Source organism: Brassica oleracea, chromosome C5 (genome assembly GCF_000695525.1).
Source record: "Brassica oleracea var. oleracea cultivar TO1000 chromosome C5, BOL, whole genome shotgun sequence".
NCBI classification, from domain to species: Eukaryota; Viridiplantae; Streptophyta; class Magnoliopsida; order Brassicales; family Brassicaceae; genus Brassica; species Brassica oleracea.
The window spans coordinates 12,228,395-12,255,850 of NC_027752.1; the positions used below are offsets into that span (position 1 = coordinate 12,228,395).

At 34.8% G+C, this 27,456-nt stretch overlaps 4 protein-coding genes across 16 annotated transcripts; 2 read left to right on the forward strand and 2 right to left on the reverse strand.

Annotated features, from left to right (window-relative positions):
* The first annotated feature begins 1,835 nt into the window (after positions 1-1,835).
* LOC106294539 (protein QUIRKY) lies at positions 1,836-5,238 on the forward strand. The gene has a single exon (XM_013730113.1). The coding sequence runs from the start codon at positions 2,042-2,044 to the stop codon at positions 5,063-5,065; it is 3,024 nt and encodes a 1,007-aa protein (XP_013585567.1). The 5' UTR covers positions 1,836-2,041; the 3' UTR covers positions 5,066-5,238.
* A 217-nt stretch (positions 5,239-5,455) lies between these two features.
* On the reverse strand, positions 5,456-11,284 carry LOC106294540 (phosphoinositide phosphatase SAC1). 10 transcript variants are annotated; one of them, XR_001260863.1, is made up of 10 exons: positions 10,673-11,284; positions 10,556-10,582; positions 10,286-10,444; positions 10,098-10,190; positions 8,712-8,833; positions 8,314-8,424; positions 7,889-8,101; positions 7,485-7,655; positions 5,907-6,020; positions 5,456-5,822 (listed from the first exon to the last, which is right to left on the reverse strand). XR_001260863.1 is itself a non-coding variant. In XM_013730119.1 (10 exons), the coding sequence occupies exons 5-10, from the start codon at positions 10,158-10,160 to the stop codon at positions 6,005-6,007; spliced, it is 696 nt and encodes a 231-aa protein (XP_013585573.1). In that variant the 5' UTR covers positions 10,161-10,190; positions 10,286-10,444; positions 10,556-10,582; positions 10,673-10,685; positions 10,779-11,284; the 3' UTR covers positions 5,456-6,004. The 10 variants fall into 10 exon arrangements, 7 of the variants coding, with proteins under 7 accessions (XP_013585573.1, XP_013585572.1, XP_013585574.1 ...); XM_013730119.1 differs by having other exon boundaries at positions 5,456-6,020; positions 10,673-10,685; positions 10,779-11,284; XM_013730118.1 differs by having other exon boundaries at positions 5,456-6,020; positions 10,673-10,708; positions 10,779-11,284.
* A 2,088-nt stretch (positions 11,285-13,372) lies between these two features.
* Positions 13,373-14,872, forward strand: LOC106343967 (transcription factor MYB3). Its single transcript, XM_013783332.1, has 4 exons — positions 13,373-13,490; positions 13,618-13,829; positions 13,903-14,032; positions 14,172-14,872. Exons 2-4 carry the CDS (start codon positions 13,697-13,699, stop codon positions 14,716-14,718), a joined length of 810 nt encoding a protein of 269 aa, XP_013638786.1. The 5' UTR covers positions 13,373-13,490; positions 13,618-13,696; the 3' UTR covers positions 14,719-14,872.
* Positions 14,873-16,010: 1,138 nt separating this feature from the next.
* Positions 16,011-17,194, reverse strand: LOC106293432. 4 transcript variants are annotated; one of them, XM_013729108.1, is made up of 4 exons: positions 16,983-17,194; positions 16,558-16,663; positions 16,452-16,482; positions 16,011-16,267 (listed from the first exon to the last, which is right to left on the reverse strand). In XM_013729108.1, exons 1-4 carry the CDS (start codon positions 17,001-17,003, stop codon positions 16,021-16,023), a joined length of 405 nt encoding a protein of 134 aa, XP_013584562.1. In that variant the 5' UTR covers positions 17,004-17,194; the 3' UTR covers positions 16,011-16,020. The 4 variants fall into 4 exon arrangements, 3 of the variants coding, with proteins under 3 accessions (XP_013584562.1, XP_013584560.1, XP_013584559.1); XM_013729106.1 differs by having other exon boundaries at positions 16,440-16,482; XM_013729105.1 differs by having other exon boundaries at positions 16,452-16,663.
* Positions 17,195-27,456: the final 10,262 nt, after the last annotated feature.

Consider the following 27,456-nt stretch of genomic DNA (forward strand, 5'->3'; position numbering starts at 1 on the left):
TCATTATCAGACCACCTGAGATTCTCAAACTGCGACCCAAGATGATCTAGACGTGTCCTCTTGACACTCTCATCTCCTTCAAACGAATTCAGCAGGATCTCCCACGCCTCTTTAGCCGAAGTACTCCCCTGAATCAGCTGAAACTGCTATGCTTCAACAGCTCCAAAAATCACCGACAACGTCTTTGCATTAAATTTTGATGTATGTGTTCTGCCTCTGACCAATCCTCTTTTGGCTTAGGCTTCTTTTCACCTCCTGTGACTATGGTAGGCTCCTCCCAACCAATCTCCACAGCTGTCCACGCATCTTCATTGATTCCTCGAATCATCTCCTTCAAGCGAGCTTTCCAATGACCATATTGGTCTGCATTCAACGCGATCGCCTTCTGCACCGAAATAATCGTGTCCATCTTCACCTTCAGGATAACACTGATAACTTAGGTGCCCCGCTCTGATACCACTTGTAAGTGCAAGATGCAGACACAATAAGGTAATACAGAAAGTAAAGCAAGAGACAAAACAACTACAAGCAACCCTTAAGCTTTATTAGAAATCGTCTTGTACACTCTATTACAAGATCTGCTTAATCAGCTTTACACAGTCTGTTACACCCTAACAACTAGATTCAGCCCTTGCTTCAGCACGACCCAGAACACTTCCAAGAGCTTCTCTCTCTCTATAAGATCAGCCTCTGTGTCTCTGTCTCTATACAGACGACCCCATAGCTATCTTATAGTTATTCTCCATGTTTCCGAAACCCTAGTTTCCAAGGTAACATGTATGGGCATCTTCCATAACAATAAGTGCAACTTTCTTTTTTTTGGAATGCACTTATTCCTCTTTCTTTAAGTCATAAACTTGCTCCTCAAGTTTATTGCTCTTTCCATATCTCCAAGATACTCCCTTGCTCTCCAAGTCTACACGACTCCAGCTCAGCACCTTGACTTCACATGGTCTTCACCACTTAACCCGACGTGTGCTTCAGCAACTACGTCAGCGACTACTTGAACGCAGACATCTTACATCTTCAGAAATAAGTTTTGTAAATTCATATATGATTATGGTTGTTTAGTCTTAATACCTATGCTAGATCACATGATGGAAACAACAAATAGATTTCACATATAATATACATAAAACGAATAATGAAATTCCTTTTCCTTTTCATTGTTGCTGTCATTGTAATATAAACTATTACAATAATTAAGAAAAAGAAATAAAATTAATCCACTTTCTAATTATCGTTAGCATTACCAAACGAAGCACAAATGGCCACCACCACATTAGACAACGATGGTACATCTTTCACGGGCCTACACTTCACTCACTCACCCAATTCTCAATTCTCTTCTTTTTTATCTTACACATTTTTCCTCACTTTTTTATAACCCTTCAATAATTTTTTTTTTTTTTGAACGATCCCTTCAAAAATTTGTTTTTGTTGACCTACAATAGTATCAATATAAGTAATTAATCGCAGTTGACAAAAAAAAAAAGTAATTAATCGTAGAAAAGGTTATTTATTTTTCATCAATTACCATGTCAGATAACTATGTCCCGCCAATGGTACGTAGGAATATTTGGTGAATCACCGACGAGGACGATATTCGAAAGATATAAAACCAAATGATTCATATGCTGGAGTAATAATCAAGAATATTCAACACTTTTTCATTTGAATATTCAAAACAAATGATTTCGTTGCTATCTATTTCTACAAATGATTTTGATATATAAAAAAGTAGTAATAATACAATAAAATAGTTAAATTTGGGAGGAATCGAAAAATGAATAAATGACGTCTTCCTCTTGACTTCTGTCTGAATGCCCCGAGTTTTACTACTCCTCTTTAACACATCATCGCTTGTTTTTTTAACAAAAATAAAAAATAAAAATCAAAGATGATAAGTTGTTTCATCTCTCCTCTTCTCTCCTCATAACTCTTGTTTCAATTCAAATCAGTTGTACCACCGAGTCTTTCTTTGCCGGACGTTTTGCCTCTAAACACCGACTTCAAGAAACTCCAAAAAAATAATTCCGATATGAGCAAACTAGTCGTTGAAATCGTGGACGCGAGCGACTTGATGCCCAAAGACGGGCAAGGGTCAGCGAGTCCATTCGTGGAGGTTGAATTCGACGACCAGCGGCAGAGAACGCAAACGCGGTTCAAAGATCTAAACCCTCAGTGGAACGAGAAGCTAGTTTTCAACGTCGGTGACTTGAGGCGTTTGACCAACAAGACCATCGACGTCACCGTCTACGACGACCGCCGTGATAACCAACCGGGAAAGTTCCTTGGCCGCGTAAAAATCTCCGGCGCGGTTGTTCCGTTATCGGAATCTGAAGGCGATGTGCAGAGGTATCCACTAGACAAACGAGGTTTGTTCTCTCACATCAAAGGCGATATCGCTCTTAGAATCTACGCCGCTCCTGTCGACGGCTCAGATTTCATTCCTCCGCCGGCAGAGAAGGAGAGCAAGGAGGAGCCTCAGGAGGAGTTTCATAATCAAAACCAAAACCAAAACTCATTCGAAGAGGTTTACGTGGAGACGATGAAGCCGAAGAAGAAAGAGAAAGAAACAAGAACTTTCCACTCGATCGGAGCTGAGCAATCGTTTGAAGCAAAGCCGCCTTCGCACCTTCCTCCTAACCAACCGGAGTTTAGGTCAGATTTCATGAGAGCTCCGGGACCACCGCCCGGCGCCGTGATGCAGATGCCACTACCACCGAGACAGAATCCTGAGTTTCAGCTCATCGAAACCAGTCCTCCGTTAGCAGCTCGGAGGCGACAGTCGTACTATTACCGGAGCAGCGGAGACAAAACCTCGAGCACCTACGACCTCGTGGAGCAGATGCATTACCTCTACGTCAGCGTGGTCAAGGCTCGAGATCTCCCCGTGATGGACGTCTCCGGTAGCTTAGATCCTTACGTGGAAGTGAAGCTTGGCAACTACAAAGGCTTGACGAAGCATTTGGGGAAGAATCAGAACCCGATCTGGAAACAGATCTTCGCCTTCTCTAAAGAGAGGCTGCAGTCGAATCAGCTTGAAGTCACTGTTAAAGACAAAGATCTCATCACCAAAGATGATTTCGTGGGAAGAGTATTGATCGATCTCACTGAAGTTCCTCTCAGGGTGCCTCCGGATAGTCCTCTCGCTCCACAGTGGTACAGGCTCGAGGACAAGAAAGGGATGAAGACCAACAGAGGAGAGGTCATGCTTGCTGTTTGGATGGGAACTCAAGCTGACGAGTCGTTCCCTGACGCTTGGCACTCTGACGCTCACCGCGTTAGCCACTCGAACCTCTCCAACACTCGCTCCAAAGTTTACTTCTCGCCGAAGCTGTATTACCTCAGGATTTATGTGATGGAAGCTCAAGATCTTGTTCCCTCTGATAAAGGGAGAGTACCTGATGCTTTCGTTAAGATTCACGCGGGGAATCAGACGAGAGCGACGAGGACGCCTCAGATGCGGACAATGAGCCCTCAGTGGGGCGAGGAGCTTATGTTTGTTGTGTCTGAGCCGTTTGAGGATATGGTGATTGTGTCGGTTGATGATAGGATTGGTCCGGGGAAAGATGAGATACTGGGGAGGTTGTTTATACCTGTGAGGGATGTTCCGGTGAGGCATGAGACTGGGAAGATGCCTGATCCACGGTGGTTTAATCTTCAGAGACATTCAATGTCTATGGAGGAAGAGACTGAGAAGAAGAAAGAGAAGTTCTCTAGTAAGATTCTGCTTAGGCTTTGTATTGAAGCTGGGTACCATGTTCTTGATGAGTCCACGCATTTCAGCAGCGATCTTCAACCGTCTTCAAAGCATTTGAGGAAGCCGAGCATTGGGCTTCTTGAGCTTGGGATTCTCAGTGCTAGGAACTTGATGCCTATGAAAGCTAAAGATGGGAGGATGACTGATCCCTACTGTGTGGCCAAATATGGGAACAAATGGGTGAGAACGAGGACTCTTTTAGACGCGCTTGCACCTAAGTGGAACGAGCAATATACCTGGGAAGTTCATGATCCTTGCACGGTTATAACAATTGGAGTCTTTGACAATGGTCACACCAACGATGGTGGTGACTCCAAGGACCAGAGGATTGGGAAAGTTAGAGTCAGGCTATCTACGCTGGAGACAGACCGGGTTTACACTCATTACTACCCGTTGCTGGTTCTTACTCCCGGTGGTCTAAAGAAGAACGGCGAGCTTCAGCTAGCTCTGAGGTACACTTGCATCTCCTTTGTTAACATGATGGCTCAATACGGAAGACCGTTGTTGCCCAAAATGCATTATGTTCAACCGATACCAGTCAGGCATATCGACTTGCTTAGGCATCAGGCGATGCAAATAGTTGCAACAAGACTATCAAGGTCCGAGCCGCCGCTGAGACGAGAGGTTGTGGAGTACATGCTTGATGTAGACTACCATATGTTCAGTCTCAGGAGAAGCAAAGCCAATTTCAGCAGAATCATGTCGCTTCTCTCCTCGGTCACTCTGGTCTGCAAGTGGTTCAACGATATCTGTACATGGAGAAACCCGATCACAACCTGTCTCGTCCATGTTCTGTTCCTGATTCTTGTCTGCTACCCAGAACTGATTTTACCCACAATCTTCCTCTACCTCTTTGTGATAGGCATGTGGAACTACCGGTACAGACCGAGACACCCGCCTCACATGGACGCTCGTGTGTCTCAAGCAGACAACGCTCACCCAGACGAGCTAGACGAGGAGTTTGACACTTTCCCGACAAGCAGACCAGCAGACATTGTCAGAATGAGGTATGACAGGCTTAGGAGTGTCGGTGGCAGAGTCCAGACAGTCGTGGGAGACCTGGCGACACAAGGAGAGAGGATCCAAGCCTTACTTAGCTGGAGAGACCCGAGAGCAACTGCTTTATTCATCGTCTTCTCGTTGATATGGGCTGTGTTTATATACATCACACCGTTCCAGGTGATTGCGATCTTGCTCGGGCTGTTCATGCTGCGCCATCCACGGTTCAGGAGCAGAATGCCTTCAGTACCTGCCAATTTCTTCAAGAGATTACCAGCCAAGTCAGATATGCTACTTTAGGTAAACCTAAAAACATCGTTGTATTTGTAATAGTGTGTATGAACATAAGTGGAGAAACTTGTAGAGTGAAGAAGCCAAGGAAACTAGTTTTGCCTGAATGTGTATTCCTCAATATTATGTATGATGTTCCAATATTCTACCTCTAGTGAAATAAATGAGCGTATTCTTTTTCACAATGCCCAAAATATGATTTCATGTAAAGCATACAACCAAAAGAGAAGAGTCTCTGGTGTGAGACGTTATGTTGTTCTTGTGGGGGAAAATCATTGGTTGTGATTAAATGACCTTTGGGATATTATCATCTCCGACGAGCCATCTGGATAGCCAACAAGGATCTTCGGCGAAGTATCTGCATTGTGTTGGAATGATCCCGACTTTGCTACCGATCTGAGCGTATTCATTTAAGGCCTTTTCCATCTCCGTTTCTTCTTCTCCAATGTCTATTATTACATCGACTGTGTTCACGTGGAGAACTTCTGCAGAACTCTGTTGTAAGACTATCTCCGATGGTTTACTCAAAAATAGAGTAACTCTATCTATAATAGAGTTGGATGTTGCTCTAATGGTACTCTATTTTAAAGTGAAAAATAGAGTGATGAACAAAACATAAAAAAATTACTCTAAAAATAGGTTTACACTATTGTAGAGTAGAAAATAGAGTACCACTAGAATATTTTTACTCTGAACTCTATTTTAGAAGAGAAAATAGAGTGGGGTTGGAGATGCCCTAACTCATGATCGTTGTCAAACGGTTCCACTGTAAACAAATGGAACTCTGAGTTTTATTCAAAGATATCTATTAATCTGTGGATGCAAATCAGCAAGAAAAAAAAATCTGAACCTGACAGAACTGAGCACAATGTCTGTAAATTTCGCTGTTTTCATCTTGGTCACCGAGGAGAGTACCACCATACCAACCATTGGCTACATTGGTTGATGTCATCGATAGGTATCTCTACACAATGAAACAAATGCAACAAGTGATTTTTTTTGCAACTAGAGAAAAAAAAATGGATTTCCAAAATGCCAAGCCGTCGTTGGACCATCATTTAGTCTAAAATTCGAAAAAAAAAATATTCCGAAGGAAGTTCACATTTCAGAGAGGGAAGGAAAAGGGGAATCAATAATACCTTTGGAAGATACCTTCCTCATGATGGTTCCAAGTTGCAGAAATCGTTGACTCTCTCTCACTCGAGGTCACACCTTTCTCACTATCGTCTGCGCCAGGTCTTGTGGCAGAGCCACTCTCTTCAGGTTTTCTTGAACCAAACAGCCAATTGGGGCTCTTGAGCTGAATCTCACTGCAGATGAGAACGTCAAGAAAATTAAACTCAACATTCGTAAAAAAAGTCATGGTTTGGTTTGAACTAAAATCTCTGTTCTTTTCTGAACCTGGAACCATCTTCCTACTTTCTGATAGGGACCAACGTTCTTCTAAACGCCAAAAAGTCACATTCAAGATTTTTTATTAGCCATTCCCAAAATTCAAGTTCCAGTCAAAGCATGGTTGAAATTTCGAAGTGAGGATCATTACGCTGCATCAGGAGCCACACCAGTGCTTCCGGTACTGCCACCTGGCCTTTGGTCTGTCTCGCTACAAAGCCTTACGTTCTTTATTGAACTGCACGTCTGCTCGATCAGTTTGTCAAAAGAAGCCGGCTTCTTCCGTGAGAAGTCCTCTCTGAAAGCTGGCACTGGTGCAAGATTGACTCCAATACCACTCATGGGTTTCGGGATGGAGAGGACCCTGCACTGCACCAGATCATAAATCATACGCAACCAGAGGTTAAGATCTTTCTTGGTGATTTGAATTTAACATTTTTGGTATTTCCTCAATTGGTTCATTAGCCCATTAAACTTGTGGTTCAGTTTCAGGCACCATCTGAAAATATTTTTGCATCTAAGTAAGTGTTAACCCATAACCTGACACGCACTAGGTTCACTAAAAGTAAATCTTACCCGCTTCCAGGGAAAATATCATCTCCAATCCCTACAACATGGAGATAGTAATCAGAATCCAGCTCCCAGAGTGCAGGTTTCCCGTCCTGAGGTTGAATGTAGCCCAAGAATCTGCTCGCAATAAGTCATTAGTTACTACTAGGAGACACGAAAATACAGGGGGTTCTTAGCCAGCAATTCTTCTGAGGATTCACTATCTTGGTAGTTTGAGATTATCAGTGATGCCTAAGAGAATAGTGGTTATGTTCTATAGCCTACATTGGTTGATGTCATCGATAGGTATCTCTACACAATGAAACAAATGCAACAAGTGATTTTTTTTGCAACTAGAGAAAAAAAAATGGATTTCCAAAATGCCAAGCCGTCGTTGGACCATCATTTAGTCTAAAATTCGAAAAAAAAAATATTCCGAAGGAAGTTCACATTTCAGAGAGGGAAGGAAAAGGGGAATCAATAATACCTTTGGAAGATACCTTCCTCATGATGGTTCCAAGTTGCAGAAATCGTTGACTCTCTCTCACTCGAGGTCACACCTTTCTCACTATCGTCTGCGCCAGGTCTTGTGGCAGAGCCACTCTCTTCAGGTTTTCTTGAACCAAACAGCCAATTGGGGCTCTTGAGCTGAATCTCACTGCAGATGAGAACGTCAAGAAAATTAAACTCAACATTCGTAAAAAAAGTCATGGTTTGGTTTGAACTAAAATCTCTGTTCTTTTCTGAACCTGGAACCATCTTCCTACTTTCTGATAGGGACCAACGTTCTTCTAAACGCCAAAAAGTCACATTCAAGATTTTTTATTAGCCATTCCCAAAATTCAAGTTCCAGTCAAAGCATGGTTGAAATTTCGAAGTGAGGATCATTACGCTGCATCAGGAGCCACACCAGTGCTTCCGGTACTGCCACCTGGCCTTTGGTCTGTCTCGCTACAAAGCCTTACGTTCTTTATTGAACTGCACGTCTGCTCGATCAGTTTGTCAAAAGAAGCCGGCTTCTTCCGTGAGAAGTCCTCTCTGAAAGCTGGCACTGGTGCAAGATTGACTCCAATACCACTCATGGGTTTCGGGATGGAGAGGACCCTGCACTGCACCAGATCATAAATCATACGCAACCAGAGGTTAAGATCTTTCTTGGTGATTTGAATTTAACATTTTTGGTATTTCCTCAATTGGTTCATTAGCCCATTAAACTTGTGGTTCAGTTTCAGGCACCATCTGAAAATATTTTTGCATCTAAGTAAGTGTTAACCCATAACCTGACACGCACTAGGTTCACTAAAAGTAAATCTTACCCGCTTCCAGGGAAAATATCATCTCCAATCCCTACAACATGGAGATAGTAATCAGAATCCAGCTCCCAGAGTGCAGGTTTCCCGTCCTGAGGTTGAATGTAGCCCAAGAATCTGCTCGCAATAAGTCATTAGTTACTACTAGGAGACACGAAAATACAGGGGGTTCTTAGCCAGCAATTCTTCTGAGGATTCACTATCTTGGTAGTTTGAGATTATCAGTGATGCCTAAGAGAATAGTGGTTATGTTCTATAGCCTCTATCTAATCATCAACAAGGTAAAAAACTCAGAGATTTATTCTAAAAAGCTTTCATCCTATTGCTACATCACTTACTTTACCATAAATATTAACAACTTAGCACGGAACTGAAGTAACTTGTGCAAGAAAGAAGTATCTTACAAGTTTATGGCGTCTTGCTTTTCACCATCGGTGTACGTATTGCTGTAGTATCGTTGGATAGACTTCAGAAACTCTCTAGACTGTGTCGTGGCCTTCCATTTACCCTGCCTTTCTGGGAAAACCTATAATCCATTTAAAGAGATGTTAACGAATAAGCATTGCAAATTCTGCTCTGTCAAAACGACAAATTGTTGTGCAAGGGCATCGCCCATGCTCTGGTACATATCCATAAGTGCAGCAGCAGCTATGCTACTGTTAGGGGTCGATCTTAGATGTATCACTCAATCCCATTGCGTGTAGTTGTCGGCCTACTACGTTTGTTCGATCCAAGCAGTCAATACAGTTGGTACGCAGAAAACTTTGGTAAAGAGGGGCTGAGGAATCAGTTCCATCGTCTATTTTCTGTTGGCTTAGCTTCATCTCCTTCTCTCGGTTAGCAAGAGCAGTAAGTATATCATTTGAACTCTCACCCCTTGTAAGTTCCACAGAGTAAGCTCTAAGATCACGCAGAGATAGTTCCCTGCAGCAATTTTCTCCATTAAAACCAGAAAGGTGACGAATGGCACCATTGTTTGGATTAAAAAAAAGATAAAAAGACAAAAATAGTACTAAATCAAGTTTTTATTCCCAAACTATGTCAAAAGTCACAAAAATAGCACTTAATGTTTTATCAAAAGTCACAAACTTAGGGTTTAGAGTTAAAGGGTGGAATTTAGGATTTAGGGTTTAGGGTTTAGGGTTTAGGGTTTAGGGTTTAGAGTTTAGGGTTTAGAGTTGAGAAATGAGGTTTTGGGGATAAGATTTCAAATTTTGAAAAATAAAAAAATTAAAAATTTCAAAGGATAAACTTAGAAATGTGCTATTTTGGTCATTTTTGTTTTTGAATGCTATTTTCGTGATATAAATTTAGAAAGGTGCTATTTTGGAGATTTGCTCTTAAAAAAACAAACCAAATATCTGCCTAAATACGTAATATTCAACCATATCATCCCAAAAATTACCTGACTAAGATGGCGAGCTTTGTTCTTAGCGATCTTAGGCTTGCAACTGAAGTAAAATCCAGTCAAATCAAGGGCTTCGCTTGCTACAGCACCCAAAAAAAGCCAATACATTCGCCGACTTGCTGAAAATAGAAAACAAATCCACAACATTCTACCTCTGTGCAAATTTGTGGAAATCCCAGTGGATAAATTTGAGATGATTTTCTTCATGAAGAATAGAGTTTAGATAACCCACTGCATTCGCAAACTCACGCCTTATGAACATGGACATTTGTGAGTTAAGAACAAAAGGAGTAACCGCATGAACATTCAATAAAAATGTATGAATATTTCCATGGAAATTCAATGCCTCTTTGCTGAAAGTACATTAAATTTAAAAACTAACCTTGATTAAGTTGAGCACAATAATTGGATTCCCATATCGTCTCACCAGGTCTTCAAAATGCATTTTGGTTGACTCGTATGTAGGATCATACCTCTGTAATGAGACGAAACAACCAGAAAGTGGAATATCAATAACACACACGTTCAAATCGTCTAGTAGAGATAACAGGCGCATGTGACGTTTCTCACAGAAAATATCAGGCGTGGGACTAAATTTCGAGGTCTCTTGCGACCAAAAGAGTGGAATTGATCCTCGCATCTGCACCACTGAGGTCATTTTTCGATCCAGCTTCTTCATCAAAAACAAGTTGTTCTGTTTCAACATCATTCGCGCCCCTTTTCAAGTAACTGCGTTAAAGAATAACAGAATAAAAAGGCACTCTATTTAACAGAAAACAAGAGAGACAAGCATCCAAACTTATTAGCCTAGAAAATAATTTCTCATCCATGATGTCTTACCGTGTGCCTGCAAAATGCCGAGAACGTCTGGAGACTAGAGTTACACTGAAGTCTCTTCCATATATTGAACCACGAATAGTTTTAACTCTAGTGGTTACAAGTCAAGCTAAAGAGTACCTGCTTAAAATTCCTAAATAGTGTTGTTGGTTACACCTTGATCGAATAGGCTGTGTCAGATATGTATTCCATAGAAAAATGTTATCATAGGGCACCGCTTCCTCACCAGATGACAAAACGTTCTTCTGCAAACTTTGCATTATAGGATACGTGTAACTGTAAAAATAAATCTTTCGTCAAATCCACACTTGACAGAAGCTTCTTGTACCTGCAAATAAATGAAATACAAAGAGCTATGTCAATTAAACTAAATCCCAACAATTCCATAAACTTTGGCGACAATAGCCAATCCACCAGTGGAGCGATAGCCTTCGCTGAAGGAGGAGGCTCTTGATTTCCTGAGGAGAGTACACAACGGGATCTTCACTTATGTGAAGCTCAGATGGCTCTGAACGATCAATCTTCAGCACCCTGAAGAATCTTTTGTTCCTATCACTCCCAACTAGATAAATGATTTTTTTAGGACGGTTGGATCTTTGCGAAATAAGAATGGCTAGAAGTTGTTGAGTTTTCCGATTTCTCCATGGCGGATTAGTCTCTCCCGGAGACTGTAGAGTGTCCCTGAGGCCGGCGATGGTCTCAGGTGAGATCATTTGTGATCGGGGAACGATAGCTCGGGACTTGGCTCCGCGTTTTTATAGTTTTAGAGATTCGGTTTATTGTTTATTTATTTGCAGGCCTTTTTCATTTGTACTAAAAGCCCAACTCTATGGGCCATGCAAATGATTTTACTATGTTAGTAAGCAGGCCATGTTAAATGTTTTTTTAGGTGAAGTAATAAATTGTAAAACTTTTAAAAGGATATAAATAGTTTTATACCTCTAAATTGTAAAAAAAAAAAAAAAAAATATTATTAAAATAAAATATTTATGACTTCATAAATCTTAAGACCCGTTGTACCGCTGCGAGTAAGCTTAATTCTCCAACATTTATAACTTTGTGCTTTGTACTAAAAGTTGAAGCAGCAAAACATTCTAAATTGTAAGAACAGCATCTTGTGTTGCTTGTGTTTGTGGTTCTTTTTGAGAGGAAAAGTTATCAGTACAAAAACAGACTTGTGATTTTGTTTATATAGGGGAATGTCTGGTTTACCGTATAAGGTTGACCAAAAAGGCCAATAACTTTAGGATCGTTCTTAATTATGCATAGCTTTAGGATCGTTCTTAATTATGCATAGCTTATGGCTCCCATAAAAAACATTGAATAGTGGACTCCAAAATGTTTTTGTTGAACAGTAGCTAAACTGAAAACGCTGAACAGTGGTTGGATTGTAGAAAACTTCAGAAAAAAAAGGTGAACGGTTAAAGAAATTTTTAAGAATTTTTTTTTTTTAATATATCTCCAATACTGTAAATAGCAGACCTTTTAGTTTTGTTTGGTGGAGTGATGATATAGATTGGTCGAAGGTGTATGGTTGAAGAAATTTATAGTCTTTATCATTGGGTATTTGGGTTAAAAAAATAAGGTTGTTAGTAGACTTTTTGAAGCTTTATCTTTGCGTGTGTATTAACTATTAGTATTACATCACGTTGTAAAACTCAACTCTATTTTATACTGCAACACATTAAAACTTTTCATAACTTTGTCTAAATGAGTATATTACCTTGTAGGAAAGAATGTTAACATTTGTATGGTTCTATGAAAATATTAATAAACATTTGTTGCGTAATACGTTTTATTTAAACTTTTCATAACTTGTCTAAATAAGTAGTATATAACCGTGTAGGGAAAGAATGTTAACATTTGTATGGTTCTAAGAAGATATTAATAAACAGTAGTTGCGTTTACATTTGTATTATTTGATTTTTTAATTGGACCGTCATTGTTAGAACTTCGGCGTGAAAATCGAACATGGCTTAAGGGACACAACACAACAGAAAGAGACGGAAGAAATGCACATGCCCAACCCAAATAATTCAGTTATCCAACTAATCAACAAGAAAAAAAATAATTAAATTATAAGACACGTGGGAGTACGTGAGAGAAGTAGCGTGTGGAGAGAGTGATTGGAGGAAGAGAGAGGTTGAGTATTGAGATAAAAAAGGACAGCTACCTACTCATCTTACCAATCTATCTACCTACTTTCATCCAGATCTACTCTCTTTCTTTTATTCTGTTTCCTATAGACCCAAATAAAAAAACATTGCTGGTATATTTCATGCTAAACTTAGGTTATTCTCCCTCCGTTTTTTAATATAAATCGTTTTAGAATTGTGCTCATAGATTAAAAAATCATTAATTTTTTTATATTTTATAAACAAAAACATCATTAATTATTTACCTAACCACAAATCAATCATTAATAAAATATAAAATATATTATCATTAGTCATATAACATTAAATATTAATAAATTTTACATAGAAAACCAATAACGTCATATAATTTGAAACATAAAAATTTCTCTAAAACGACTTATATAAAAAAAAAAAGGAGAAAGCATCTATTAAAATGATTCAGTAAGAATTGCTTTTTTCTTTTCTTTTGTCAACGATGCAGTAAGAATTTGCTTAAACTTCTAAATGGTTAGAAACGGCAAATCAACTCTCTTCGTTTACACGAAGAAGAAGAAAGTAATAAAGTTACAATTAAATTATACTGTAATTATTTTTCCTTTTGAACGATGAATCATGTGATTGTTAAGAAATTGTGGAACTGTAAACTTACTATTATGATGTTTTCTCAGATCACCTTAAAGAGAAGAAAAGTCAACAACTAAACCGTACGATCTGCATCTGAATATGATTAATACGAAAGAAAAGTTAGGAAATCCCACCCCATGTTCCTCCTGTGAGTGTACAATCAATTTTTTTCCCTGGTTGGTTCAAATTCTTAGGTCCAATATTTTTCATTTCATTTGTAGATCGTTTTATTATATAACTTTTGTATTAAAATATTAGTTTGGTAGTTATTATAAATGACATTCAAAACCAAACATCCTACAGGAACTCTCTTCCTTCAACAAAAAAAACACACCAATAGAGATCCAAGAAAGGAGAGGCCATTAAAAAGAGAAAGAGAGAGATGGGAAGGTCACCTTGTTGCGAGAAAGCTCACATGAACAAAGGAGCTTGGACTAAAGAAGAAGATCAGCTTCTCGTTGATTACATCCGCAAACACGGTGAAGGATGCTGGCGATCTCTCCCTAGAGCCGCCGGTAATATATACATATTATCTATGTACAAACACAGAAAAAGAGGCTGATATTGAAATTTACAAAATTTTGACAGGGTTGCAGAGATGTGGTAAGAGTTGTAGGTTGAGATGGATGAATTATCTAAGACCGGATCTCAAGAGAGGTAATTTCACTGAGGAAGAAGACGAACTCATCATCAAACTCCATAGCTTACTCGGTAACAAGTTAGTCTCCTCTCTCTCTGTTTCATGAATCATAACAGAGGATCTTGAAAAAAAAAACAAGAATCATGTGTGGATGTTTCTCTTTCTTTCTCTGTGATTTTTTATTTATTTAAAATCTGATCAAAATATTCATTTGCAGATGGTCGTTGATTGCTGGGAGATTAGCAGGAAGAACAGACAACGAGATCAAAAACTATTGGAACACTCACATCAAGAGGAAGCTTCTCAGCCGCGGGATTGACCCAAACACGCACCGTCCGATCAACGAATCCACAATCCCTCCTTCGAAAACAACAACACCGTCACTTCTACACGACGAGCCTGTTCAATTCGATTTAGCCAAACCGGATCAACATCAAACGGTTAAACCGGAACCAACGGTGCTATACCGCGAAGAGGGTGATTATAATAACAATAACTGCACGAGCAGCGAAACGACGTCGGAAGAGGATTGTGTACTCAATTTAGAACTCTCTGTTGGTCCGGCTACTACGAGGAGTTACCGGTACGAGTCAACCCGGAAGGCAAATCTTGACTCGATCGAGTCCACTGGACCGTGGGGATCCGAGTTGTTCGGGGCTCAGGCTGGAGTGTGTTTGTGTTGTCGGATAGGGTTTCATAATGAGTCGTGTCGTAATTGTCGTGTTTCTGATGCTCGAACCATCTGGGAATCGAAAATTCTATAGGAATATTTTATATATTAGTTCATTTGTATTTTTGTTTTGTTTTGTTACGTTTCTTCTTGTAATGAATGTATCCAGTAACAAAAGAATAGGATAATTTATCAAAATAGGATAATCTATCTGATGGAAAAGAGATTAATTTGTTAACGTAGTATTATTATTTGTTATCTGATCAAATCTGTAGATATATTTCCATGTCAACTTTCAGGTAAAAGGCTGAAACCTATGCATAACTTATTCAACTGAATGAATTAGATTTTCTTAAACCCACACACCTACGTGACCAAGTCACGGATGGGCAGAGAGCTATTACGCAGTCTTTGATTGCAGACGCAAAGCCATACCTAAATGTTTGGTATGGAAGGCTTTCGTATGTGTGTTTCTTGGTTTGCTATTCGCACCCCACCCCCTCAATTATATGATTTTAACAGACTACACCCCACTTACTTTCCATATTTCAAATAACTAACCCTGGATTCGGTGTGTTCTTTTTTAGTTGGGAAAATTGTTTTTTTAGGCCAAAAATATGTAACATTGTCCCATTAGGCTAATTTCTATTTTCTACCATTTTTTTCTATAATACCTTTTAGTATTTTCGAAAATAAATCAAATAAATAGTTTTACACACAAAAAAAATTGAAAAAATAATGACTACTAATGTTATACCTATATCAAATTAGTGGTATTTTTTCCAATTCAAAAAATATTTAAATCATAATTTCATATTTCATTCTACATAAAGTAGAATCTGCATTCTACAAAGTGGAAACTAAAATCCACTATTTTCATTGAATCTACTATGTTTAATACGTGATCTACATAAATAATATTAATCTAAAAATATTTTGAATACACATTCTAGGTTTTGTCTATCATTCTAAAATATGTGGAATCCACAATCTACACATTAGTCAAAATCTAAAATCCGTAGAAACTGATTTCAAATGGTTTAACTGTATTCTACTATGTGTAGAATACATATTCTACAGATAACTATGAACAGTTTTGAAAATATGGAAAGTGAATTTATGAAAATATCTGGAAATATTCTGTTACCAATTTTGAAAAAAAAAATCGAATATTCGCACAACAAAATTTTTAAAAAATTGTGGCTACGCCTTCTTCAAACACGGTTCTTCCATATCCCCTTAATTTTTCACAAAAATTTCTCAAAGTTTCTTCCCTGATTCATATCTAAGTTTTTCCTTGTTTTATATTTAATTTTTGATATTTGTAAGATCACTTTGTTTTAAATAGGAATCTCAGTGAAATCATCTCCAAGGCACAAAGAACTGTGTTTTTAATCTACAAATGATCATTATAAAGATGAATATGGTTAAGATAATACATGGAAACACAGAAACAATAAGAGAAACAAATCACAAACTTTGAAAACACAATAAGATGAAAGAAAAACGGAGAGGGAGAAGTGTTGGTGGAATCAAACACAAGACTCGCATACTCATCTGTTGTACTCGCGTTTGCTTTCGCTGAACATTCGTGCAGCTTCCGAGTTTGCAGGAGAACTCGGATTAGGATCACAGAGCAATGGCTGTGATTTAAAAATTAAAGAGTGATTGTTGGACCAATGTGGTCCTATCAAGAACACCAACACTTAAAAATGGAGATCAAAGATCCATGTAAAAGGGAAGTAGAACGTACGTAGAAAAAATCATACAAGGAAAGATATTGACTATTACTAAAATCTAAAGATAAGTGATTACAATAACAAAAACCTTAACTCCATCCCATGGTGAATCATCAGGCCTGCAAGCCCACAAACAGAAGGTGTGATACGTACAATGAAAAACATGTTTCTGTAAGTATACTTGTTTACATTACCCGAATATAACAGCATTACAGAGCATGATGTTGTTGTCTTGAGGAGCACCGCTAATTCCAGCAGGTGGGTCTTACGGCAACCTCTTGAAGTACTTCCCTCATCAATCTCTTCCAAGCAAGACAAGTTTATCAAAACCAATCACATAATTCCAAAACCAACTCAAAATCAGAACTTTCAATCTGCTTCAACAACCCATTTGCCTAAGCATAGTCAAAAATCGATATCACTCAAATAGTTGATCACACAAACCCTAAACTGGTTTCTATTGCAAAAGAAAACACGATCTTATGATCAACTTATCACAACACAAACTCACAATTGAAAAATTTCGACGAAAAGGATTCATGATCGTCATCAATTTCACTAAAATTGAAATCTGTAAAAACTGAATCAGCACAACAAACTCAGTAAAGAGAAGCTATGCCTGGAACGGTTTGATATCCATGGGCGCAACGAGGAGCGCGGGGATTGTAAACTCTAGGCGGAGCAGAAGGTTGAAGGAATCCAGTGACCGAAGAAGAAGAGACTTTGGCCGGATTAGCCTAGATCTTGACCCTGTCGTCGTCGCACCACCGAGATCAAGAGCTCGTGTCGCCTTACGAGAGAGAGATTGTTGGAGATGAAGAGATCGACAAAATAAGGGATTGGAGGTTTCTAATTTTTTATTCTATTTTAATTAGTTTTAATTATTTTTCCCATTTTTAATATTTCATAATTTATTTCTTAATTTGATTATCCGAGGGTATTCTTGCAATGAATCTATTTTTTTGGTCTAAAAAAACAATTTTCCCTTTTTAGTTTTACTTTCCTAGGAAGTTTAACGGTGTTATTAAGAAAGTTAAACACAATATTGAAACGTGTCAGAAAAGATAATCACGCCCATAAATATATCGAATGTGTCATAAAGCAAAAATAAATGAACTCCTTCTAATTTATTTTAAATATTGTTGTAGACTTTACAATTTGTTTCATTATAAATGTTGTTTTATATTTTCAATGCAAATGTTTGATAATTTTTTCCATTTTTAACATTACATTTTAACTCATTAATAAACAAAACAAATAAAATGGTGTATTAACTAGTATTGATCATGCGTAGAATTTTGCTTATGCTTACAAATAAGACTAAGTCTCACTTATATACAACTAGGGTGAACCCGCCCTACGGACGGACAAAAAATATATAAATAATTCAATTATATTTTAAATGTTTAAGTCATTCTTAACAAAATAAATATAGTTGCATATTTTTATCACGAAATTTTATTTATTTATTCGATTACCTAGATTAGAAATCATAAATTTAATTAATTATTAAAATTTATAAAATATAAGTATTATACTTTGTTTTAAAGTTTGTTTTAATTTAATTTATAGCGATTGTTGCTTCTACTGTTTTTAACAAAGAAACATCCAATTATTAGTTATAACCTTAATCTAAATCTGATTCTTTGATTCCATAAATTATCTTTCACTGTTATTTACAGTTGGATTCGAAAAATAAAAGAGTATTAATGTATTATCGTAAAGTAAGCTTGTTATCATTTGTAAACTCAGTCCTTTTCAACGTGAAAAAATGTCTCTTTACTTCGAAAACAAATAATTTTTTCTTCTCTTTTGCTTTTTTGTCTTTTGAAATTTTACATGAAAAATCTCAAAATTTATAAAATCTTGAAGTATGAAAAAAATCTGTCTGAGTGATCCATAGATTTAAAGGTGAAAAAATGTTGGTACAAACAAAAAAAAGAATAGTAAGTTGGAGAAGAGTTTGGAATGAAACGGTTCTATTATTCAGTAATAAATTTAAATTGGATTTTTTTCAGTTCCATTTCATACAAAATCTAAGTGGATTATTCATGAATGCTTGAAAACAATATATACATATGCAAAATATTTTTATCAAATGTATCTAATATTTTCTCTGTTGGTAAGACTTTTTTACTTTTTGTAGGGTGTCATATTTTTGTTTTTGATCAATAAAAAAGTAGTTGCAGCTCTCTCGTTGTAGGGTGTCATATGAATACATTTTACTATGGTTTCACCTAGAATGAGTTAATATTTAGAATGTGCGTCCATCTCAAAACATGACCGTTTTGGATAGAGAAATATTTTCATAGTGATTTAGGGAAGGCTCTCTAAGCTCTTATCACTTCAAAAAAAATGCATATGTGCTTTTTTAATTAGATTCGTTAAAGCATTCACTCAAATTGAGATTCTTCTTGTTTCATCTTTTTTTTTTTGAACTCCTTATTTTATCTTCTTAGTATATGAAATTGGTGTTTATAGAATACTTATACAAATGCATTCGATTTGTTTCTGTATTCTCTATAATTAAATGTTTTCAGTTTTATAAATAGTTTCCATTAGGGTTTGAGTAGATTACGTTTTCAGTTAATTTCAGTTCGAAAAAAAAGCTGCTTCTCATTTTGTTAAATTATTTAGTTCAACGTTAATATTTGTTAATTTTATGTGTTTTAGATTTCATTTATTATCTAATATGAGTATATTTTAAGACATTAATTGTAATTAAGTATTTATTATTTTTAATCTCTGCATTTAATTTTACATGTAATTCTTTTTTTTTTTTTTGTAAAATAGCTATATTAATAGATCCCACTTTTTTATCAACTAATACATCCTACTATATTTTCAGACAGTTTCTTTCTTGAAAGCATTTGTTTTATTTGAATTGAAATCAAACTAAACACTAAAGATACATAAAGATGGTACCATTGTAATTTTGTGGATAAAACTAAAGCAAGAGGATACAATGTGGCATGTGAATGTCTACAGCTGTGAATCTGCGATCACTCTTCTCCTCATGTCACCATTTTAATAAAAACATTTTTCTATTCTCCTAGTCATGTCCTTCGACTTTCTCGCTCTCTCTCATTGACTTTTCGAATTCTCTTAAAATTTTCAATTTTTTTTTAGTGGTAAAATCAAAATTATAGATATTTTTCTATTTATTTTATAAGATTCCACACCAATTCATTTTTTATATTTTCTTGTCTCTGTAAACGATTGGTTATATTCTTCTTGTCCTTCTTATTTTTTTTCCTTAGACGCTTCACCATGGCAGTATTTATTAATACACAAAACTACACCAGCTTATAAGCTTCAAAAACTTCTTCATGATTTCCCAGACTGGATGTGAGTCTGTGACTTTCACAAATGAAAAGATTTCTACGATTTATCTCAGATTCAAGCCGCTCACCATCGGATTCAAAGTAGTGGCTTCTTATCTCATGTCTCAGCGATTAGAGTCTCTGTTTCTCTCAAACTCCCACATGGCCACATCAACGCGTCCATTTATGGTTTCAGGTTCTAAACCCACCTAATCGAACATTGATTCGTGTATTGGAAAATCTCTGGTACGTTGAAGCGCAGTAGTTTGGAAGCAAGAGATATACATAATTTGGATGAACTGATGAGAATTATCAAAATCGATATTCCTATTTATAGGAGTAAATAGTAGGAGGAGGCTTGGGTGAATTTATTGTAACGCAGTGGGGGGTGTGGATTGGATTTAAAGAGGAATAAATAATTTAATGAGATGATTTAAGGTACCATCGACGATATGAACGAAGAAAGAAAACTATAGTGCCACATGTCACACTCACATAAGTTTATTTATTCAACGGAGGTTTCAAGAAAAAAACAATATGAAGTAGATAGAAGGGCCCATAAAAACACGAAGGCCCATAAAAACACGAAGGCCCATGATGAAACAAAACGCAACTTAAGTGATGAATCGCTGCGTTTCATTTATTCGACACGTGTCAGACGTTGAGAGAGAGAATTGTTGTGCTGGCATCCCATGTGGCATAGCTGGGAGAGATTCAAACCCTTCTTTATATATAAAGATTAAAACTACATTTATAAAATTTGATTAGTCATAAGAATATGAGCATACATAAACAAACCATTAAACTTATCAGTTTCTCTAGTTAACCGCAATATAAAATAAAATGAAGTTAGATTGGTTTTAAAAAGTTACCTTGATCTTAATTAGCTCACTAAACACAAATATTAGTTTGAAAGTTTTATTTTACTTTTTATGTCCTCTTCATGTGTTTTTACTAATTTTTAACTTGCAAGCCATGGCTAATTTCTCTTACTACATTCATAGTCACTATATCCACTGTAGTACTTCAATGGTGTTTTCAATGTACAATTTGTTGTTAAAATTAAACTATTGTGCAGTAGGAAAACAATTAGAACATAAGCACTTTTACCTTTTATCAGAATTTGTTCCTCATATTTTACCATGTATGCGTGTTCTATCTTCCTCTTTTCTCTTTTTTTAGCCGGATCTTATTTAAATCTCTTTAAACTGGTTGAATTAATCTCCAGTAATTGAAATCCATCATATCCACTTTTTCTTAAACTTTCTTAGCCACAAAAAAGAAAGATAGAATCACTGGAGAATACAGTCTAATGGAACTCAGCACTGACTTGTAACATTATATACATCCACAATTTTGTATTATGGTATTGAAATTGAAAAATAAAGAGTGTAATTTTTATTTCTAATCTATTTTCTATTGATCGAGACTGATATATGGTGTTTTTAACACCTTTGTATATATGTTTTCAAAATGTTTTCAGTCAGTTATCGAATCTGTCTAGTTAATTCTTAGTCCTTTCAGGTCTAGAGTAAGTTGCTGAGCAAGAGAAGGGTGCATGAAGAAAAGAGTATAATTTGGAGTTTTTCACGCTGAACAGTCTGACGACTGTTCCCGATCGAGCGGAGCACCCCGAGTACTTGTTCCCGCGGCAGAGATTTTTAAGGAAACTACAAGTCATTATAGGATTTGCCATAATTATCTCATTTTTTTCTCCCAGCCGCCTGTGGCTTTGATATATCATATTTTTCTCTTTCTTTTTACATTCTACGCTGTTTTTGAGACAAAGAACCAGACTTGAGCTTTTAGAAATTTGTGATTTGATACTTTGTAAACGGAGAAGGCTCCATCTCTCTCACCATAGAGAAGAACCCCCTGAACCCTTATTCTATTTTATCTACACATGTTTTATTCAGTCTCTGTCTCTGTGTTTTCTTGCTTCATGGCTGAGTAGTCAGCTTGCTTAGTCTAGGGGGTTAGGGTGTTAGATCTGTGAGCCAAACATAAATAAGTTAATCATTCAATTGTCTTCATTCATAAATGTTCTTATTGCTTGCATTAAACTACCCAGTTATTGTTAGATCCTAGGTTTAACCTATTCATTAACCGTGTAATAGGTTGTTAAATCTGTTATGAATGAGCCTTGCATCCCTAACCAGCGAAAGTAGATGTCAGGGTGTTTCGTGAACAGATCAGACTTGATCTTAATATTTTTCATCGCGTCTCAGTCCAAACGAGAGTTTAGGTACTGAGATCGATTGACAAAAGGTGAAGCACCACGACAATGGACTGATATATCTTAAGTGATCCGAGTTCTAGACTAGAGCTAAATTGAACTTGAATAATTGTTTGGCTCACACTTGTTTAACACTCGATCAACCCACCCTAGGCTAGCATTCTCATTAATCTGAAAACCTTAATCCAATCTGTTACTTCTTTATTTCGCTTCTTTAAATTCAAAATCCTCATATTGTTTTAGTAAGAATATTAAACTCATAAAGATAAAGTGTAAAATGGTCCTCTGGAATTGAATCTCAAATACTACATTTACACTGTTAGCTTGCACTAGTAAAGGCACAATTTTAGTGTATTAGAGACTTCGATGTCATTTGTCGTACTAAATTTTAGAAATATATAGGAATAGAGAAAGAAACTTGTGGAGGAAGAAGGAGGATTGAGAGTAGTAGGATTCGTGGGATACATTTTTTTATTTTGTAAATATGGATTACGTGACACAATTTGATTGGTAACATAACTTATGTTTTGTGGAAGCTCCCTTAGTCCAATGGTTTGATTAAGGGTTCACTAATGCTTCTACACCAGCAGGTCCAGGTTTCAATTCCCGGAGAAAGCGATTTATTAAACAATTATGCAAGCTACGGAGGAAAGGCTTACAAGGGATCTTCAACATGGTGCAAGTAAACTCGGTCAGGCGTGATCTTCGTAGGACGGCTCAGGTGATGCAGTTAGGCGTAGATCCTTATAAGGCAAGTAGTATTGTCGGTTGTCGGATCGTCTATGTAATCTTTCTCATAACTGTAATATCATAATAAATCAACGTTAAAAAAAAAAAAGATAACTTATGTTTTAGTATCATGATTTCTTTAATCTCTGTTGAAAGAATTTAAACGACATATAAAACAAAAAGAATATATATATCGAATGTGAACACTTCTCGTTTTGAAATAAGTTGTGCTGGCAGGTAAGTTCGAAGAAAATTAGATATAAGTTTCTTTCATTAGTTTATTACAATTAAGACCATATTTCACATCTATGGTGTATAGGTAAAATGTAAATACTTAGGAATAAATTTAGGTCTTGTGTTCTATCATTTACATATTGGTTACTAACTTATTTCAGACTTTAAAGTAGATGCAATTCGATTGTACTTGCAAAAGGCATGCAAACATGTGATTAAATTTGGAGGGATCTCAAAACACAAAATCTCTCTAGACTGACACACATGTAAGTTATCAGTTGACTTGTTACCAAGTGTTGTCCACAGAAGTAAGTTTTTTTTTTTTTTTTTGTAAAAGAAAAGGGTTAAACCCGGATCTATTAAAGACACAGACCTAACCTCCGTGTGGGAGGTGTAACCCACGGATGGATCCTCTCCCGGGTATTCAAATGGACCGTAAGCATGGGTCCATATCCGCGTGGCCACATGTGGAGCCAATAATTTCGCACTAGAGAGAAATCGATCCCTGATCTGGACCAACATGGCAACTCCTCCTCTAGTGGAAACCACTGTGCCACCAAGATGTGGTTCACAGAAGTAAGTTCTTATCCCTATACTCCTATACAAAGAAATTTTAAAGTCAACGTGGATGGATTCCACTTCGTTTCCCGGTTTCGTTTTTTTTTAGCAGAGGAATGACAAGTAGAGACGTGTAGAATATCACATAATGACACCAAGTTGATAGCTAAATATATTAACAAAATAATATTTTCTAGGGTTTTTTTTTCAAACCAGCTAAAATATTCGCGTTACATTAGTGGATATGGATCCTTAGAGCATCTTCTAAAAATAAACTCTATTTTGAAGTTTTCAAAACTCTATATCTAAAGTTTAAAGGTATTTTTTTTCAAAACCAAAACTTCAAACTCAACTTCAATACTATATGTATTTTATAATATGGTCCTTATATTTATCATAACTAATTTAATATTCATAAAAAAATTGTAAAAACTAGCACATATATAAATATATTACAAAAATATTAATTAATAAAATATTCTATTAAAATATAAAATTTAAATAAAAAATAACGTAATTAATATTAAACTTCAAACAAAATACCATATTATTCCATAAAATGATTTCCATAATGCATATATGACCTATTAGTGCATTTCAAAGTAAAAATGGTTCTTCTCATTTTTACTTTGTAAAATACGAGCTAAAAGTTGTTAAAATCGGGTGATATTGATACTTGTAAATACACTAGACCGGAACAAAAAAGTAAAAGAGAAACATAAAATATTGCTAAAAGACTAATTTATTTTCGATGATATTAATACTTGTGAATATATTCGATATGAATAAGAAAGAATTGTATGAAAAGACATCAAAAACAACAACATCAACCATCTTCAAGTTACACAAAACAAATTGGACAATATTTGAAAATTTTGAAGGTTCCAGATCAAACTTACCTCTGACTATTACTGTTGTTGTAATATTTAAATTTGTGTAATAGTTATGTCTTCATGTAATTTGTTAAAATCTTTTTTGTTAAGTTTTTTTTTTGTATATTATTGTTGTTTAAATCTAGTTTAAAATATTTTAAATTTTATTTTAAAGTTTTATTTAATTTTATGTGTAAAATTTAAAATCTGTAAACAAATTTAAAATATTTATGTGATATAATTTTTTAAGGATTAAAACAATAAACGATAAAATATTATGAATCATAAAGGTGATGTGTGATTGTAGGAATCAAAATGCAAATAAAAATATGACACTTCAAATTTGAAGTTTTGAGAAGTGAAACTTCAAATATAGAGTTTCATTTGAAGTTTCTTTTTGGAGAGCAAAAAACTTCATATTTGAAATTATAAAGTGTCTTTTGGAAATGCTCTTAGTCAGCAATTTTTTCTTTAAAAACACCCTTAGTCAGCAATTAAAAATAGAGATTTACACATTAAGCTCTTAGAAGAGAAGCCCGTTATGGTAATAATAAAAAAAAGTTATAATAATAACAAACTAGATATTTTCATGCGCCATGCAAAAATATGATAACTTAAAAAAAATTATTACATTAATTTTTATTTAATTAAATTTTATTCAATTTTAAAATATATAAAATAGTCATTTGTAATTAAGATTCTGTTTATTTTATGAAATTTTTAATCTACATTGGCATTTGGTTTAAATGAATGAATTTTATTTTGTTTTTCTGAAATAATAGTTTTATACAAATTTTTATTGTTGTTTATAATGATAAACAGATATATCACATTTTAAAAATAATTTATGACATCATTTTATTTTTAAACTAATTTTAAACTTAAACAAACAATTGGTAAATAATATATATATATGATATTATTTAAAATGAATGATATAATTATTTAAAGCAATAGCATATATTTAAAAAAATTGTAAAAGTATATTAAATTTTATAGATATAAAACATAAGTAGTTTGCATATAAGTTTCATTTGCAGAATAAAAAATACTATAAAAACTATTTACATATGTTTTCTGTATTTTATTATTTTATATTTTAAACATAAATTATAATACCATGTATACATTATAGTTCATAAAATAATAAACATGAACGGTATATAAAATAATTTATTCATAAAACTTATAATAAAGAAATGAATATTTTTTTAAAAAATTTGTCATTAATTTGTTCATTCCGAAAGTTTATAATAAATCAAATCTAATATTTATATTTTTTTTATGTTTTATAACTATAGTAGTGACTATATATTTATTACCTTATATATTCATATCTATAACTGGATTATTTGATAATTAATTTTATGACATGTCATAGTTAAGAAAGATCTATATCACATTTTTTGTTAGCCATGTCATTATTTTTTTAAGAGTGGTTGTAGTAATGACACATGTACAAATCACTTGGTAAATAATCTCTAGATTTTTTTTTAATTAATTTATTCATTTTGAAAGTTTATAATAAATCAAATATAATATTTAAATTATTTCTTATATTTTGTAACTATGGTAGTGACTCTACACTAACTATCCTATATTTTCATTTCTATAACTGAATTATGTGATAATTAATTTTATGACATGGCATAGTTAAGAAAGATATGATCTATGTCACATTTTTTGTTAGACATGTCATTATTTATTCTAAGAGTGATTGTAGTTATGACACATGTAAAAACCTCTTGGTAAATAATCTCTAGAGGATTTTGTTATTAATTTGTTCATTTCGAAAGTTTATAATAAATCAAATCTAATATTTAAAAAATTTCTTATGCTTTATAATTATTGTAGTGATTATATACTAATTACTTTATATTTTTATTTCTATAACTGAACTATGTGATAATTATTTTTATGTCATGTTATAATTAAAAAGATCTATGTCACATTTTTTTGTTAATCATATCATCATTTTTTCTAAGAGTGATTGTAGTGATGATATACGTACAAATCACTCGCTAAATAATTTCAGGAAGTAATCATCACCATTATTTTAAACTTTTAGAGTGGAGTGTGGAAATCAGGTAACGTTCCATTGTGTCAGCTACAGTCTGGTTTCAGCATGTGATTTCCTTAAACATATTTTTTTTTGGAAAAATTATTTTTTAAATCAAAAAATAATAACTATGTCCCTTTAGACTAATTTCATATACTTTATGTTTCATTAGACTAATTATTTTCAAAATGACAATAATGCCCTTAAAATTGTAATTTTTAAATATAATAAATAATGGGTTCGATCAAGCGAGATCGATCGATCCGAAATTACAAGGTCGAACGGATCGATCGATCCTGATCATTATCCAGAACAAAAAAAATGCAGAGCATATACTGATCGACCTGGTCTATTTCACTCGATCGGCAAAGATCGATTTCATACAGATCGACCGATCTCAAATTATAGACCGATCGATCAATGGAAGCATAGATATGAATCATGGTAGAAATAATGTGAAAATTTTGTGAAAATTTTGTGAACAATCAATGGAATATAGAAGACTGTGAGAAGAAGGTTACCACTTTTTTTTTGTTTTTTTTCTTTTTAAATCGATTTTTTCAAAATATGAAAGTGAATATTCTCAAATATTTTGTTTCCATATTTTTAGGAACTGATTTCTTATCCATAAAATACAACTAATATGTAGAAATCGGTTTCTACATGTTTTTAGAATTATAGTAATATGTAGATTTTGATTTCTAAAGATTTTAGATCGGTAGGTTAAGCGCTAAATGTGTATTCTAAATATTTTTAGAATACTCTTATTTATGTAGATCACGTATTCTAAACATTGTAGATTCAATGAAAATAGTGGATTTCGTTTTCTACTTCGTAGAATGCCATTTCTAATTTATTTAGAACATAATCTGAAAATTATGATTTAAACATTTTTAGAACTGAAAAAAATACCACTAAGTTCATATATGTATTTTATCAATAGTTACTATTTTTTCAACTTTTTTTTGTTTGCAAAACTATTTATTAAATTTATTTTCAAAAATATTTAAGGGTATTATAGGCAAAAATGACACAAAATAGATATTAGTCTAAAATGACATAGTTATCATTTTTTTGCTCTA

Excerpts from the sequence above, each read along its gene's own strand:
- LOC106294539 (XM_013730113.1), top strand. The coding sequence starts at position 2,042 with ATGAGCAAACTAGTCGTTGAAATCGTGGACGCGAGCGACTTGATGCCC.
- LOC106294540 (XM_013730119.1), bottom strand. The coding sequence starts at position 10,160 with ATGCATTTTGAAGACCTGGTGAGACGATATGGGAATCCAATTATTGTG. Across the intron at positions 8,425-8,711 it reads AAGCAAGACGCCATAAACTT|ATTCTTGGGCTACATTCAAC; the intron begins GTAAGATACTTC and ends TATTGCGAGCAG. Across the intron at positions 7,656-7,888 it reads GGTGTGGCTCCTGATGCAGC|TGAGATTCAGCTCAAGAGCC; the intron begins GTAATGATCCTC and ends TCTCATCTGCAG.
- LOC106343967 (XM_013783332.1), top strand. The coding sequence starts at position 13,697 with ATGGGAAGGTCACCTTGTTGCGAGAAAGCTCACATGAACAAAGGAGCT. Across the intron at positions 13,830-13,902 it reads ATCTCTCCCTAGAGCCGCCG|GGTTGCAGAGATGTGGTAAG; the intron begins GTAATATATACA and ends AAATTTTGACAG. Across the intron at positions 14,033-14,171 it reads CATAGCTTACTCGGTAACAA|ATGGTCGTTGATTGCTGGGA; the intron begins GTTAGTCTCCTC and ends ATTCATTTGCAG.
- LOC106293432 (XM_013729105.1), bottom strand. The coding sequence starts at position 17,003 with ATGGATATCAAACCGTTCCAG. Across the intron at positions 16,664-16,982 it reads TGGATATCAAACCGTTCCAG|ATTGATGAGGGAAGTACTTC; the intron begins GCATAGCTTCTC and ends TGCTTGGAAGAG. Across the intron at positions 16,268-16,451 it reads CACCATGGGATGGAGTTAAG|CCATTGCTCTGTGATCCTAA; the intron begins GTTTTTGTTATT and ends TTTAAATCACAG.